The 16416-nt window shown below is 36.8% G+C and overlaps 1 protein-coding gene across 5 annotated transcripts; it reads right to left on the bottom strand.

Moving 5' to 3' along the window:
* Positions 1-2261: 2261 nt before the first annotated feature.
* On the bottom strand, positions 2262-16175 carry LOC129053479 (RNA-binding motif protein, Y chromosome, family 1 member F/J-like). 5 transcript variants are annotated; one of them, XM_054545521.1, is made up of 11 exons: positions 16029-16175; positions 14111-14223; positions 13525-13628; positions 10297-10474; positions 8226-8378; positions 6112-6226; positions 4489-4599; positions 3941-4051; positions 3438-3548; positions 3262-3350; positions 2262-2851 (listed from the first exon to the last, which is right to left on the bottom strand). In XM_054545521.1, the coding sequence occupies exons 2-11, from the start codon at positions 14217-14219 to the stop codon at positions 2550-2552; spliced, it is 1383 nt and encodes a 460-aa protein (XP_054401496.1). In that variant the 5' UTR covers positions 14220-14223; positions 16029-16175; the 3' UTR covers positions 2262-2549. The 5 variants fall into 5 exon arrangements, with proteins under 5 accessions (XP_054401496.1, XP_054401494.1, XP_054401495.1 ...); XM_054545519.1 differs by lacking the exon at positions 16029-16175 and adding an exon at positions 5044-5154 and having other exon boundaries at positions 2550-2851; positions 14111-14219; XM_054545523.1 differs by lacking the exon at positions 16029-16175 and adding an exon at positions 5044-5154 and having other exon boundaries at positions 2687-2853; positions 3269-3350; positions 14111-14219.
* Between the last annotated feature and the right edge of the window lie 241 nt (positions 16176-16416).

The raw sequence follows: 16416 nt of genomic DNA on the forward strand, positions 1-16416 counted from the left end.
ATGGGATATTTTGATACAAGTAATGTGTACTGGTAAGGGAGGGATCAAAGAGGGGATGTGGGTGGGTTAAATTATAGTTGCATAGAAGGAATAAGATCTCGTGTTCAGTGACACAGGATGACTACCCTTAATAACGATTTATTGTACATCTCAAAATAATTAAAAGAGCAAAGGTGGAATGTCGCTCATACCAAGAAAAGATATGCCAGACTCAGTGAGGTGGAATGTCGCTCATACCAAGAAAAGATATGCCAGACTCAGGGGCTCACGGCTATAATCACAACACTTTGGGAAGCCAGGGAAGGAGCATCATTTAAGCCTGGGAGTTTGAGAGCAGCCTGAACAATATATCCAAAGCATTGTCCCTACCACACACACACAAACACAAAAGCTGGGCATGGTGGTTGGTGTGTGTCTGTAATTCCAGCTACTTGGGAGGCTGAAATGGAAGTCTGGCACATTTGAACCCAGGGGTTCAAGGCTGCAGTGAGCTACGATGGTGCCACTGCAGTCTAGGCTGGACAACAGAGTGAGACCCTGTCTCTAAGAAAGAGAAAAAGAATTGATAAGTGCTTGAACTGGGATACCTTATTTATTATTTATATATTTGTTGATTTATATAATTATTTTTGTGTTGGAGTCGCGCTCTGTCACCCAGGCTAGACTGCATGGTGCAATATCAGCTCCCTGCAGCCTCAGGCTCCCAAGTTCAAACAATTCTCCTGCCTCAGCCTCCCAATTAACTGTAACATACTACAGGCATGCACCACCATGCCCAGCTAATTTTTGTATTTTTGGTAGAGATGAGATTTCACGGTGTTGGCCAGCCTGGTCTTCAACTCCTGTCCTAAAGTGATCTGCAAGCCTTGGCCTCCCCGAGTGTTACAATTAAAGACCTGAGCCATCACACCTGGACAGTAAGATACACAAGACTAGGGAGATTTATCTTTCCACTTCCTCCTCACAATGCTACAGCTGAATGAAAACACAACTTCATAACATAAACAACTCACTTGAAAATCAAAGTTGATAACTTCTCCCTTTAAAATTATTTGTACCCTTACCTTATAAAAATTGATGATATTGTCAAAATTTTTCAAGAAAATACTTCCTCCTTGCAGATTAGTCTGTCAATTGTAAGAATTATGGACTGTAAAACTTCTGGAACTTGATGTATTTCATTTATTTACTTTGTATAATCAGGAAAATTAATTGAGTTAGTTATTTAGGTCAAATATTTTTAACATTCAATGATTTCTTAAAACTTTAAGCAATCATGTCTGAAACTTTATGCTGTTGTTTATGTTTTATACACTTCACTTTCCCCAAAGTATGAGCTTTAAAGTGTTTCCATTCATATTATCAACTAATTCTGATAGGCTGAGAGTGGTGGCTCATGCCTGTAATCTTAGCACTTTGGGAGTCTGAGGAGGGTGGATCAGAATTTTAAGAACAGTCTGGCAAGCAAGGTGAAATGCTGTCTGCACTAAAAATGCAAAAAATTAGCCCAGCTGTGCTGCACACATATCTAATACCAGTTACTCAGGATGCTGAGGCAGGAGAATAGCTTGGACCCAGAAGGCAGAGGTTGCAATAAGCCAAGACAGAGCCACTGCACCCCAGCTTGGGCGACAAAGCTACACTCCATCTCAAAAAAAAATTGATAATATCCCAACCATTCTAGATTATTCCTATTTGTAAGAACGTATTACTAAACCATTACTTACAACATCCATTGTCAAAATATTCAAGAAAAAATTAACCTGAGTACCTCACAAGACAAAACACTTACTTTCCACTATTTAAACTACGAACATTTAAATTCATTAGGCTATGCACCTGAGAAACTTAGCTGGTTCATTTCTGATTTAGGTAAAAAAATAGTTTTCATTACCATTATCCTCCTTCAGTCACAGAATGCTTCACATAGAATGTTCTGGATCTCTTAAACTTTATTATCAACCACATCTAATTATTTCCTTTGACCTGTACTATTCCACTAAAAAATAAACATTTCATGGTGAGGCAGACAGTTTTGCAGTCTTTCTGAAGACTTCTCAAACATTTTAACCTTGTTAGTTTTTAAAGAGAAACAGCCTAATTAGAAAACTTGAGCAGCTTGAAAGGGAGACATAACCTATGCCTAATTTTGTATCTATGTTCAAAGAAACAAAGGAAAACGTACAACAAACTACAAAATTTACTCTCCTATTGAATTTGCTTTAAGCATGTACGGCTAACCAATAACACCAGGCATTTTGCAGTACATGTAATTTTATTGTGAAAATTTTAAGGTAGACATTACATCTAAACACTTTTCAAATAGCATCAACAAGTATGAAATTACTTTGAAAAAAATTACTTTTCCTTTGAATACCTCAAAATATGCATGAATACCTCAAAAATGCATGGAGGAAGTTAGTATCTACCTCTCTTCACAAAATATGTTTCTTTTAGTAATACGCAGGTAACGATGCAGAAACAACATTTCAATTTTTGATTTGCAAACAAGGTTTGGTATGCAATAACTATTATTTTGAACACTTGCTTTAATATCTGCTTCGGTCTCCTTTTTCAGATCGACTTTCCCCACCATCTACTGTAGATGCCACATAACTTGAGCTACCATATGCTTCACGAGGAGCAGGGAGCACCCTACCCAGAGAAGGCGGATTCCTTTGGTCTTGTCTGCAAACATGCTCACGATCACAATAATAAAAATCACCACAGCTCCTTGAGTAACTCTCCAGACTTCTGCCACATCTATCTCCTGTATTATTATAATCATGGCAGGTGCTTCCACCATAAGATATCCAAGGCCCTCGTGCAGGTGGTGCACCATGAGAGGTCCCTGCAGGGTTGATAAAATAATATGTGGGACTACATTTAAACATTTTTACTGCTATCATTAAAGCATGAATTAGTTAAAGTACTATTTGGAAATATCTGCTTTCCTCTGCCTTTGTTGACAGGATATTAATCAAGCCTTCAATAGTCAGAAGTTTTCATTTAAAAGAAGTGTAAGAGTAGTATTTTGAAGCTTAACAAACTTAATTCTAAAGTAAATGTTGACTCACGGTTTCTCAACGTGAACTGAAGTTCTCACCTTCATATCACTCCCTATGCTTTATACTGTTAAGAATACTCAATATTTAAACATGTTGCATACGTCCTTTATAATTTCCTTAGGATTTCATTAAAATAACAATCTGGTCTATTAAATAAAATTCTGTAATTTACAAATCCATCCTGGACCCTTACCATATCTCTGAAATGCATCTCTATAAGAACTTCCACTTAGATGTTCAGAATGATCTCTACCACGGGCCTCGCCGTAGCCATCACGATAACTAAATTGAAAAAAAAAAAAGGCTTTTTAATGTCAGAATGAACAGTTTAAGAAATCTATTTGATAAATCCAGATAACATTATAGTACCTATATCCTCTAGAGGAATATTCATCCCAACTAGAATGAGCATAATCACAGTATGCATAGTCTCTAGGTGGGGGAGCATAATCCCTGGTTTCTCGGGAACTTGGATGATTTCTGTGTGCAGAAATATAAGCAACAAATTTTAAATCTTCAACTTCTACTATCCAAAACATAACTAAATTATAACTTAAACACAATTAAATTGCCAAACATCTAAATAAAATGCTCAAATAAAATGCCCAAATTGCCCAAATGCCCAAAATGCCCAAATGCCCAAAAAGCACATGAAACAGATACTCATAATCAGTGATTCAGAAAATGCATTTCAAATCCAAAAGGAGCTTCCACACTTCACACACACACACACTGGAAGAGCAATAAATTTTAAAAAGCAGGAAACAGCAAGTGTTTGAGAGGATGTAGATAAATTGGAGCCCCGATACAATGTTACTTGGAATGAACAGTTTAAGAAACCTATTTGACAAATCCGGAAAAAGTTACAGTACCTATATCCTCTAGAGGAATGTTCATCCCGACTCGAATGACCATAATCACGGTATGCATAGCCTCTAGATGGTGGAGCATAATCCCTAGTTTCTCGGGAACTTGGATGATTTCTGTGTGCATAAGTTAAAGCAACAAATTTTAAATTTTAAACTTCTAGTATCCAATATATGACTAAATTACAACTTAAACAAAATTAAAAGGCCAAACATCTAAATAGATATTTCTCTCAATAAAATAGGCAAATGCCCAAAAAGCACATGGGACCATATACTCATATTCAGTGATTCAGAAAATGCATTTCTTTTTTTTATTATACTTTAAGTTCTAGGGTACATGTGCATGATGAGTTAACGGGTGCAGAAAATGCATTTCAAATCCAAAATGAGATATCATCTTTCACACACACACTGGAATGTCAATAAATTTTAAAAAGCAGGAAATAACAAGTGTTTGAGAGGATGCAGATAAATCGGAGACCCGATACAATGTTAGTCAGAATGAACAACTTAAGAAATCTATTTGACAAATCCAGAAAATGTTACAGTACCTATATCCTCTAGAGGAATGTTCATCCGGACTAGAATGACCATAATCACGGTATGCATAGCCTCTAGATGGTGAAGCATAATCCCTAGTTTCTCGGGAACTTGGATAATTTCTGTGTGCATAAGTTAAAGCAACAAATTTTAAATTTTCAACCTCTAGTATCCAATATATGACTAAATTACAACTTAAACAAAATTACAAGGCCAAACATCTAAACAGATATTTCTCCAAATAAAATAGGCAAATGCCCAAAAAGCACATGGGACAGACACTAATATTCAGTGATTCAGAAAATGCATTTCTTTTTTTTTTTTTCATTATACTTTAAGTTCTCAGATACATGTGCATGATGAGTTAATGGGTGCAGAAAATGCATTTCAAATCCAAAATGAGATATCATCTTTCACACACACACACTGGAATGTCAATAAATTTTAAAAAGCAGGAAGCAGCAAGTGTTTGAGAGGATGTAGATAAATTGGAGCCGTGATACAACGTTACTTGGAATGAACAATTTAAGAAATCTATTTGAAAAATCCAGAAAATGTTACAGTACCTATATCCTCTAGAGGAATGTTCGTCCCGACTAGAATGAGCATAATCACGGTATGCATAGCCTCTAGATGGTGGAGCATAAACCCTAATTTCTCGAGAACCTGGATGATTTCTGTGTGCATAAGTTTAAGGAACAAATTTTAAATTTCCAACTTCTAGTATCCAATATATGACTAAATTACAACTTAAAGAAAATTAAAAGGCCAAACATCTAAATAGATGTTTCTCCAAATGAAATAGGCAAATGCCCAAAAAGCACATGAGACAGATACTCATATTCAGTGATTCAGAAAATGCATTTCTTTTTTTTTAGTCTACTTTGAGTCCTAGGGTACTTGTGTATGATGAGTTAATGGGTGCAGAAAATGCATTTTCAAATCCAAAATGCGATATCATATTTCACACACACACTGGAATGGCAATAAATTTTAAAAAGCAGGAAATAACAAGTGTTTGAGCGGATGTAGATAAATTGGAATGCTGATACAATGCCAGTTGGAATGGAAAATGATGCAGCTACTACGGAGAAATGTGGTTGTTCCTCAAGAAAACAAACATAATTATCACAGGACCAAGCAATTCCACTCATATACACCCAGAATTGAATAAGTGTACTCAAACACATATTGGTGCGTAGAAATACTGGAGTGGAAACAACCCAGATAAAATAATGGGTTAACAGCTTGTGGAAGGAGTGAAGTGCTATGATGTAAATGAACCCTCAGGACATCATGCAAAAGGAAAGGAGACAAATACAAAAAGCCATGTAGTGTTTCAGCACATTAACATTAAATACCCACAACAGGTAAGTTCAGAGGCAGAACACAGATTGGTGTTTACTAGCAGCTGAGGAAAGGGAGAAAATGGAAGGGACTGCTTAACTGGTAGTTGGAGTTTTAATTTGGAGTGATGAAAATGTTTTGGAACTTGATGGAGGTAGTCGTTGCATGACACAAAATGTATTAAACACCACTTAACTGTTTATGTTATAATATTTAATTTTGTTATGTGAATTTCATCACCACAACAACAAGAAAAAAGCAACTGTGTTTTTAAATTTTTCCTTTACCTATCCTTAGTTGCATAACCATCATCTCTTGGTGACATATGATCATTTCTCCATGAAGAGACTGTCACTCTGCACGGAGGAACTCCATAATTCTCTCTTCTTCGTGATACAGGACCTTTAACATTAAAATTATGGAACATTATCTAAAGAACACCAAATCTGAAACACTATTTTCTCTTCTCTCAAACAACTTCTTAAAATTATTGCTTCTATGACTCCATTCTTTGCTTCCTAAATTACTAGACAGTCATGACACTGTGAATATTTCTTATGGCTTTGGATAATCCCATGGCTCCCACAAGGCCAGTTCTTCTAATGAAGCTGAAGCCAACATTAATTCTTAGGTAAAAGTTCAATTGTAATGGTTAATAACTACTTAGTTATTATTTTCCTCTTTCATATGAATTACTGATGACTACGAATGACACAGGGAAAACATGTAAAACCATCAAACTCTTCACTGGTTTTAAAGTTTACATACATTGTCCTTTCTCAGCCGAAGAAGGTGAATTTCCCAGTATCACTCATTCCATCTCACACACACATAAATACAGCTTACCTTTGAACGACTATATGCTAAATGTTTACATAAAAGTTCTTTATCTCTAACTGGTTGCCTCTATCTTAAATGTTGACAAATTAAAATGTACTAGTGAAGATTTTCTAACGATGGCCAAGATTTGCTTTTACTGCAATGAGCAATGCTATGAAAGGGGTCATTCATTACAACATTGTTGCTATTTCAAAATAGAAAAGTTTCTCCTTTAATATACTCTGCAGTTCCTATTACTTAGAGGTCAGTGTTTCACATATGATACATTCACTGGCTAATTTTCCAATGGAAACGTGTTGGCTTCGGTATCCTGAAGCCAATAAATAGCTACCTTCACCGATACTCTACATACGAAATGTAAAATTGAAAATGGTAATTTTTAATTTCCTCCACATTAGGAAGGAGGACTAAGAAAGAATTTTAATTTGTTCTGCTTAAACTTCCGTGCTAAGAACTTTTATTTATTCTCGTTTTCTTCTGTTGAGTCTGCAGTCTTACAATTCTCCTTCTCAAAAATATCACTTCTATTCAACCCTATTGCTCACCTCATGTTGCTTAGTTCTAAATTCTCTCCTCAAATAATTTCAAATCTTACACTAAGGATCTTGTGTTAATGTTTAAACCTCCAGGTACAATCTCAATTATTGATTTACATACACCTATATTTCACAACTCTGCATTTCTTTGATATCCACTTAATTGAAGAATTTTGGACTCTTACATGTCTAACTTTCAAGCCTTAAATTTATTTTTAAGTAATATTTAAGCTCATGACTCCCTGTCTGCTAAATACTCTTGTAGTTCTTTTGAATCTTCATATAAGAAGTGAGCGCGTCTTGCACATACACATTACTGAGGTCTCAGAAGCTGGATGGCCAGGTTCAGCAGCTCACACTGTGAGTGAGTGTGGAAGGCTGAGGCAGCTGGATCGCTTGAGCCCTGGGCTTTAACATCAGTTTTGACAATGTAGTCAGATCCTCTCTCTACAAAAACATAGGGAAAAAAATGTAGCTAGGTGTGGTGGTGCATGCCTGTAGTTGCAGAAACTCGGGAGGCTGAAACAGAATTGCTTGAGCCCAGGAATCTGAGGCTGTAGTAAGCCATCATCTCACCAGTGCACTCTCACCTGGTAAGAGCAAGACTCCAACCCAACAAAGTTACTGAACAAGCAATTTTTAGAATGGGACACCAGGGGACCACTACCAGGGGACCTAGGAAATGGAAGAATTAATTAGATGAAGAAGCCTACTATCAAAGAATACCGCTAGGAACTTTTAGAAAAATTAAGGGGAATTTTCTAGCAAATACAGGATTAACAAGAATGTTGGCCTCACTCTAATCACTTCTTTGATCTTCAATGAGAAGCTCAAGTATTTCTTCAACATAAAATCTGAAATGTACCTAGTGAGATAGAAACTGTAATCAAAGCTATCAATCAGTAATTATGCTCATGTATGTGTCGCTTCTCTTTTGTTCAATGAACTTAAAGCTAAGCATTCAGGTAAAATGGCTCATTTTTAGTCATACAAAAACTACAGTCTTTCTGTCAGGTAGCCTTTACCTCGGTTTCCCATCCAACTATTGCTTCTTGCCACAGCAGAAGGAGCAGATTTTTTAGGAGGAGGACTTCCACTTCTTGAAGAGGGACCTCTTTTCACTGGAATGAGTCCCCTAGAATAACTCATCTTGAGATCAGGGGTGTATCCACCATCATCTGTATTTCAAACAAAATCTTTTCAGTTAACTAACATCACTGTTTCTTAAATGCCTAAGTTTTAGTTGTTTACAAATATTTTCTACATTTTATAACAAATTCACATTTGTCTAAACTAATAACATTAACATTCCTATATGATATTAGTACACTTTAAGCAATAAAAGTCCATTTAGAAAATCTAGAAAGAAACTCAAGTATCGTTATATAGTGGTATGAGAGAGAGATGTGGGAAAATGGGGCGTGAACAGGGGGCAGAAATCTATCACTAAAATATCTAAATATAATATGCATAAAATATTAAAAGAAAAATGGTAAATGATTGTTTATATCATTCTGTAATGAGGAAAAATTTTCAAAGCATATCATGAAGATAAACTAAATGGCATCCAAAGAAACTCAAATATTTCCAATACCAAGAAGTGACATATCAGGAAAATACATTGTCTCTAAAATTTGTTAACACAACATAGAATTCTTAAAATTCCCTTATGAGACTAATTTTCAGATTAGACTATGCTGAATTTTAATAGTCTTTAAGAATTGCATATTAAGTAATATAAAAATATTTTTATATATCTATAAAAATGTAGATATATGCCAATTGCCAGGTGGTGTTACAGGTTAGAATATATATATACATTCTCGTACGTGGCAGAGTATAATTGAACCTCACCCTCAAGATCAGTGGAGACAAAACAGCCATGAAGCTATGCATCTTAAAATGGAGCAAACACTGCAATTTCAACTTCAAAAAACATCTCCAATTAATTACACGTCTGGTTATTAAAACTCCAAGTTAATTGTTAAGAGTTTTGAAGGTTGCTTAATAGATGATACAAGTTAACCAATAGGTTTATTTATTTATTTATTTATTTATTGAGATGGACTCTTGCCCTATCACGCAGGCTGGAGTGCAATGGCATAAGCTTGGCTCACTGCAGCTTTTGCCTCCCAGGTTCCTGTGATTCTCCTGACTTACCCTCCCGAGTAGCTGGGATTACGGGGGCACGCCACCACGCCGGGCTAATTTTTTTGTATCTTTAGGAGAGACAGGGTTTCACCATGCTGGCCAGGCTGGTCTGGAACTCCTGACCTCGTTGGTCCACCTGCCCTGTACTCCGCAGGTGCTGAGGTCACAGGCGTGAACCACCTCGCACAGCCCAGCCAACAGTTTTTCTTTTTTTTTTAAATATGTGGTTTGTTTTTCTTTTATATGTAAAAATGGACCCCTCATTTCTATTAAGTAAATCACTCATAAATATCATTTTCAGTGACTCATCCCCCAGCAAAGAAAGATACATACATATCTGTGAAGCAGTGGTTTTTACACCTTTCCAGAGTCACAGACTCTTTTCAGAAATTAAAGTTCTACATTTCTTAAATTGAAAATGCTTTATGGCAGGCCAATGCAATGTAGAAACTCTCCTTATCAAAATTACAAAGCAATAGATTTGCATAGATGTTTGCACGTGTATACACAAGAAAACAAATATTGCAAAAGCAATCTTAAGTACTGAGTTACTTTTTCCTGTTGGAAAGTTTTAAATATTACATCCTACTTTGACAAGACAACTGATACGAAGTTCTGGGCCCCAAAGTAGAAAACTCTAAAGTATAATCAATATAAATGAGTTCTGCAGAAAACCGGTTCAGTACAGGCAATCAGCATTCATAAACACAACTCAGTTTGAATTGTGTGTTACTTCAATGCAAACTTATTACAATTTTAAAACAAATTTTAGATATTAGTTCAATCATTCTTATACACACCTTTAGTACTTAGAAATAATTTTGCTTATTATCAATAAGTTAATTTTCTGTTCATAAAGGAAATTAAAAAATTGAGAAATTTCAATGTCTTCAAACTTATTTTCTTTCAGTCCTACGGTTCCATCTTTATATTTTAAAACATTACCCAAGTGTCCTTCAGGTGAGGGAAGCCACCCTCTTGTTCCTCCACTACTTCCTCTTGCAGATCTCAGACTTCCTGAAAGTCTTCTGTTTCTTGAGGAAGCTGGTGGTCTCCGCCTACCACCACTTCGAAAAGATGGTTTCTTGGCTTGTTCTACTTTTATTGCTTTTCCATCCAAAGACTACAAGTATTAAGGGTACTATCAATAACATTGGCACATTTAACGTAAGCACATTTTACAAACATTTTTACATCAACCGTAGTTCAATTCGTGGTATTTTCTCCCAAAAGGAAACTTTTTTTTCTCCTAAAATGAACACATCTTTTGCAATGCCAAATTTGAGATATTTACTGAGCACATGTCTTCCATTAAGGGATCAAACACAAATCTATTATTCATATTCCTTGAAAACTCCTCCATTATTTAAAAAAAACCTCAAATATAAAAAAAAGATTGACCCATCACACATGCTATGGAAGAATGTGGCACATCTGTTTTTTACAATATAGAGTCCACTTCATCTTTGTATTCACGTCGCTGATTTAAAAGTTTCACTGTCCCAAAGAAACTTGTGTCATTTTAAAAAAATGAGCTTACTTTTTTCAGAGTGATTAGTTACCTTAGTCATTGTAAGTTGTTTCTGGTTTGATTTGCTAATACTTACATAAAATGTCCACATATGATTTACAATTCTACATTTACTCTAAAAATGTTTCTGTAAATGTGATCCTTGTTTGATCACATTAAGTTTTCTTGCCTTACTCATTTCTTATGTTGCCTTAGCTGTGCCCCTAAAAAACGACTCTTAATTTAGTACTTCATGTAATTTCTCAGAAATGCTTAAATATCCTAATTAATTTCACAGTAACATTTTTCACTGTAATCTTTTCTATAGGCCACAGCAATTTTTCAAAACAGTTCAGCTAATAACGCGTTTTAAAAATTACATGGCTTTTGTTATTTGGGGGAAAGACTTAAATCCCTGACAAGACCTCTTGCAGCTACATCGCCAGTTGTTCCTACCTTGAAACTTCTTTTGTTATTTCTGGGCTCAAAATATTTTCCCCAGATTTGCCCATGGCTGCTTCCTTCCCAGTGTTCTGAAGTCAGCCAAAATTCCTCAACTGTTAATTCCCCCTGAAAACTCTAAGAACCTCCTTTACTGGCCATCTTAACATTTATGTGCATACAACATTCATATTTATTTTAACACAATAAAATATGTGAGATGAAGTAATTTAGAAATAACACTGGCCAGGCGTGGTGGCTCACACCTGTAATCCCAACACTGTGGGAGGCCGAGGCGTGCGGATCATGAGGTGAAGAGATAGAGCCCATCCTGGCCAACAGGGTGAAATCCCATCCCTACTCAAAGTACAAAAATTAGCTAGGTGTGGTGGCGCTCCTCTGTAGCCCCTAGAACTGGGAGGCTGAGGCAGGAGAATCGCTTGAACCCGGGAGGCGGAGGTTGCAGTGAGCCAAGATGGCCCCACTGCAATCCAGCCTAGGGACACAGCGAGTAGTCTCCATCTTAAAAAACAAACAAATGAACAAAAACTTTACACAAATTATCTGCTCTTTTGCTTGAAAACTAGAGGGAAAAAAGAAATTATCATAGATTACTATATATAAGTCAAAATTATCTCCATACCTACCACAAAGCCATGAACCAAAAGCAACTCTCGGTTTCTACCACAGCTTAAAATACTAATTTATAAGAGTGAATAAAAATGTACTTTCTGCTATGTGCCAGCAAGTGTGCTAGATGTAACAGAAATAAAAGCAAATAGTAAGACTTAAATATGCACTATATACAATTTCACAATCAATAGATTAATATATAGTACAGTGAGTACAAAACACCTACAATATGCAATGAGGAAGAAAATATGAAATCTAAGTTGTTTTTGAAGCATAAATTTTTTGTATGAGACATACACGGGGAAGGATAATTCTCAAGAAGTCCAAAAAAGCATTTTGGGGATAGTGTAAAGACTAACAGGAGCTAAACACCGATTGGGATAATGCTATTTATTTATTTTTTTTATTTTTTATTGTTTTGAGATGGATTCTTGCTCTGTCACCAGGCTGGAGTGCATCGGCGTGATCTCGGCTCACTGCAACCTCTGCCTCCTGGGTTCAACCGATTCCCCTGCCTCAGCCTACTGAGTAGCTGGGACTATAGGCACACACAACCATACCTGGCTCATTTTTTTGTGTGTTTTAGTAGAGACAGGGTTTCACCATGTTGGCCATTGTGGTTTCGTTCTCCTGACCTTGTGATCTGCCTGCCTCGGCCACCCAAAGTGCTGGGATTACATGCATGAGCCACCATGCCCGGCATGATTGGGATAATGTTATAAAGCAAAAAAGCACTAAAGGGCACAGAACGGAATAATCTTGGGTACAATGTAAAGGAATTCAATAATTAATATAATTACATAAAAGTTTAAATCTTTAATAAACACACAATCCCTAGATTTAAGATTCAACCGGACAAGAGACCATCGGTTGGATCAAAGCAAGTCCTCAAACACACTGGGGAAATGAGTAATTAGGTATTCGTGTTACATAAATCACTCTGGTGACAGGAAAGAAATGTCCTTAGGAGAAAAAGCAAGCATGGGGCAAAAATGCCAGTTACTTCTTCTGCTATCTGACTTCAGTGTTCTCATATTATTTTCTATTTTCAACTACTTAACATTTCCTTCAATGTAAAGGTCTTATTTAAATATGCTTTCTCAAGAATATATTTCATAAAATAAATTTGAAAATATGAAAATATAATTTATTTTCACAAAATATATTCTTCAAGACGGAAAGAATCTTTCCTTCTTGTGAGTCTGTCTAGATGTCTATCCACAGTTTGTCTATGCTCTAAAAGTATTTCCATGAATTGGAAGTACTTCAATTAGCAGCATTTAATAAATATTGACTTATTACTTTCATTTACATGAGGGTCCCTTATAAGTTTTAAAGCTCTTCAAAACCTTTTAAAATCTATTTGCACTCATATCGAAATACCAACATAGAAAAAGGTTACCATATATTAATTTATATAATGTTAATTCCAATACCCTTCCAACTACACTTGCACGTATACAGCACAAAAAAGAGGATGGCTTCATATGTCATTCTACTATCTTCAAAAGTTTAGTAATATTAAAAAGACCTAGAAATATTGTTAATTGAAGAACAGAGTTAGAATATTACTGATAAGGGACTCTTACCTTTCCATTCATATCTTTGGCAGCATTCTTAGCATCTGCAGGGTTCTCAAAAGTAATAAATGCAAAGCCTCTGGATTTGCTGGTTCGATCCTTTATCAAAAGAACTAAAATATATGAAAACATTTTACATTCATATATAAATATATGGACTCATCAAGGTACTAAACATCTAAAAGTTACATCAAACTAAAAAATAGTTGCATTTCACATCACTATCATGCTTCTTAATACTAAGTCACCCCTAGAGTCAGTCCATTTTATTGCAGTCTGTTTCTGAACTCCACAAAACATTTACTTTTCCTCATTTTCCTTTCTAAGTAGTAGGTTACCCCTTCCATAGAACCTTAACCTAGTACTATGAGAATTTTCAAAATATCAAACAGATACTACAAAATAAGAGTTTAAAACTGATAAGGCATTTTAATGTAGGTATACAATGAACTTCGAAAAAAATATATTTTTTCAAAACATATATATATATAACATACATATTTTAAAGATACATATCGAAATATACATATCAAAATACACACACACACACACACACACACACACACACACACACACACACGGTTTTAAGAGTTACCTTCTGATATGGGACCATGCTTCCCAAATACTGATTTAAGCATCTTCTCATTGGTTTCTCTATTGAGGCCACCAATGAAGAGCTTGCCAGGATGATCTGCTTCTACCATTGTGCTGTAAATGGTAAAAAAATTATCTATATTTAGATATAAATAAGCTAAAACGATAAAATTTTATTACATACTGTGCTGAAAATCCAAGTAAAATTCCCTTCCCGAGGCTGACATCCTTTTAGTATTTCTTACTTTAAATATGTAAAATTTATAACACTCAGAGCACAGGGGCACTAACTTCATGGACAAATGCTGCATTTTAGTATGCAACTGACAAAATCTCATTTCTGAAAATTAGATAAGAAAAGCTATCGTAATTTTCCTACGTTGCAATATGAAGAATGCCCCCATTTAAATAATTTTATTTCAAAACTATCTATTTATGAGGTACAGTGTGATGTTTTGCATATTTTCTTTTTTCAGATGTATGTCTCCTGTTGCCAAAGTGCACTGCTCACTGCAGCCTCCTCCACCCAGCCTCAACTGATCTTCCTACATCTCAGCTTCCCAAGTAGCTAATACTACAGGGGCTTTCTACCACAGCTGGGCATTTTTTGTATTTTTAAAAATAGACAAGGGTTTCCCCATAATGCCCAAGCAAGTCTCTAAATCTTGGGCTCAAGTGTTCTGCCGGCTTGGGACTACCAAACTGATGGGATTTCAACGGTGAATCACCACACTCAGCATGATATTTGGATAAAAGATTAAATCAAGCTACTTAAAATGTTCTAGGGGGAGATTATTTTAAATCTTTTACAATCTTTTAGTGATTTGAAATATACAACAGGTCAAAGATCCTCAAACCCTAGCCTTCAACCCGTACCTATCTGTGGCCTGAATGTGATGCCTGAGGATGACATGTAATACCTGTCTGTGGAGAATGTAACGCCTGAGGATGACCTGAGGTGGTACAGTTTTATCCGCAAACCATCCTCCCTACTCCCTCGCTGCCCCTCCCTGTCCCCGTGGCTGTCCCACTGCCCCACCTGTCCTCTGTCACATTGCTCCTACCCGAAGACCCGCTCACCACGTGCCCCTCGAGGACCTGCCGCCAGCCCCCACTCCGAAACGTGTCCACCTGGCCGCCTTCTTCCCCTGCGCAACCCTTCTCTGAGGAATAATTGTCTTCCACTAAACCAGTCCCTGATGCGAAAACAGCAATAAAGGAGTCCATTATGTTACCCAGGCTGGTCTCAAACTCCTGACCTCAAGCCATCCTCCGACCTCCACTTCCCAAAATGCTAGGATTACAGGAGTAAGTCAGTGTGCCAGGTTAATAGAATAACTTAAGCGCATCTATTTTGTTCCCGTTTTAGGCTATCTAACTCCATTTATCTCGATTTCACTCACTTATTCGGTTTAAATTATTTACGGTGCCAAAGATACATGAAACATGTTTCAAATACTGTCACACAACGAAGGAGACAATTACAGGCTTTACAGAGGCAAACTTAAACTGAGATTATTTATGGCCCCGTATTTCTGCATACACTAAACTAATACAATTTATGTCAAAATTTGATAATTTCTTTCAAGCAAATCAGACACGTGACATGTGCTAACTAAAAGTGTAACTTTTAACAGCAGTGGTTAAGTCTATTGCCTGTATTTTGAATTACGACCACATTCACAGAGAAAACCCGCTTTAATAAAAAGTGCACATGAAAACAATGGCGCCTTAGCACCATCTCCCACAACTAGTCGGACATATTAGGCAGTTAAAGGTAGAATCGTCAAGAAAAATCAATGAGTTTAACGAAAATGAGTTGCTTAATAGCAGTAAGGAGTTCTCTCCCCACTGTCTCCTCCCATAATTCAACACCCACACATAGCAAACCCATCCCTTTTATAGACAAAATCCCAAACCTTTGCTTTCTATTCTTGCCGAGAGACCACGCTGTCCAGAGAAACAGAAAATACCAGCGCTTTTTAGTAGGACAAAGAGCCTGAGGTTCGCCTGGCCCTCAGGTCGTATGTATCCGGCTTCGGATCACCACACGGACAACTGCAGGAAAGACTCCTGGAGCTACCCTGAGAGGGAAGAACGCCAGAAGCCGTGCCCGGAAATCCCGCCTACCTCCAGAGGCCAATCATTGCGAAGGCGGTGGGCGTCGGCCAATTATAGCGAAGGCTGTGGGCGTCTCCTGAGTCGCCCCGCCCTTGGCTGGCCTGCAGCTCCATCCTCTCGCGGTAACTCTTCTGAGACTCTGTTTGTGCCTCGTGCCGGGCGGCGGTGGATTAAGGCACACGCGAA

Source organism: Pongo abelii, chromosome Y (genome assembly GCF_028885655.2).
Source record: "Pongo abelii isolate AG06213 chromosome Y, NHGRI_mPonAbe1-v2.0_pri, whole genome shotgun sequence".
NCBI lineage: Eukaryota > Metazoa > Chordata > Mammalia > Primates > Hominidae > Pongo > Pongo abelii.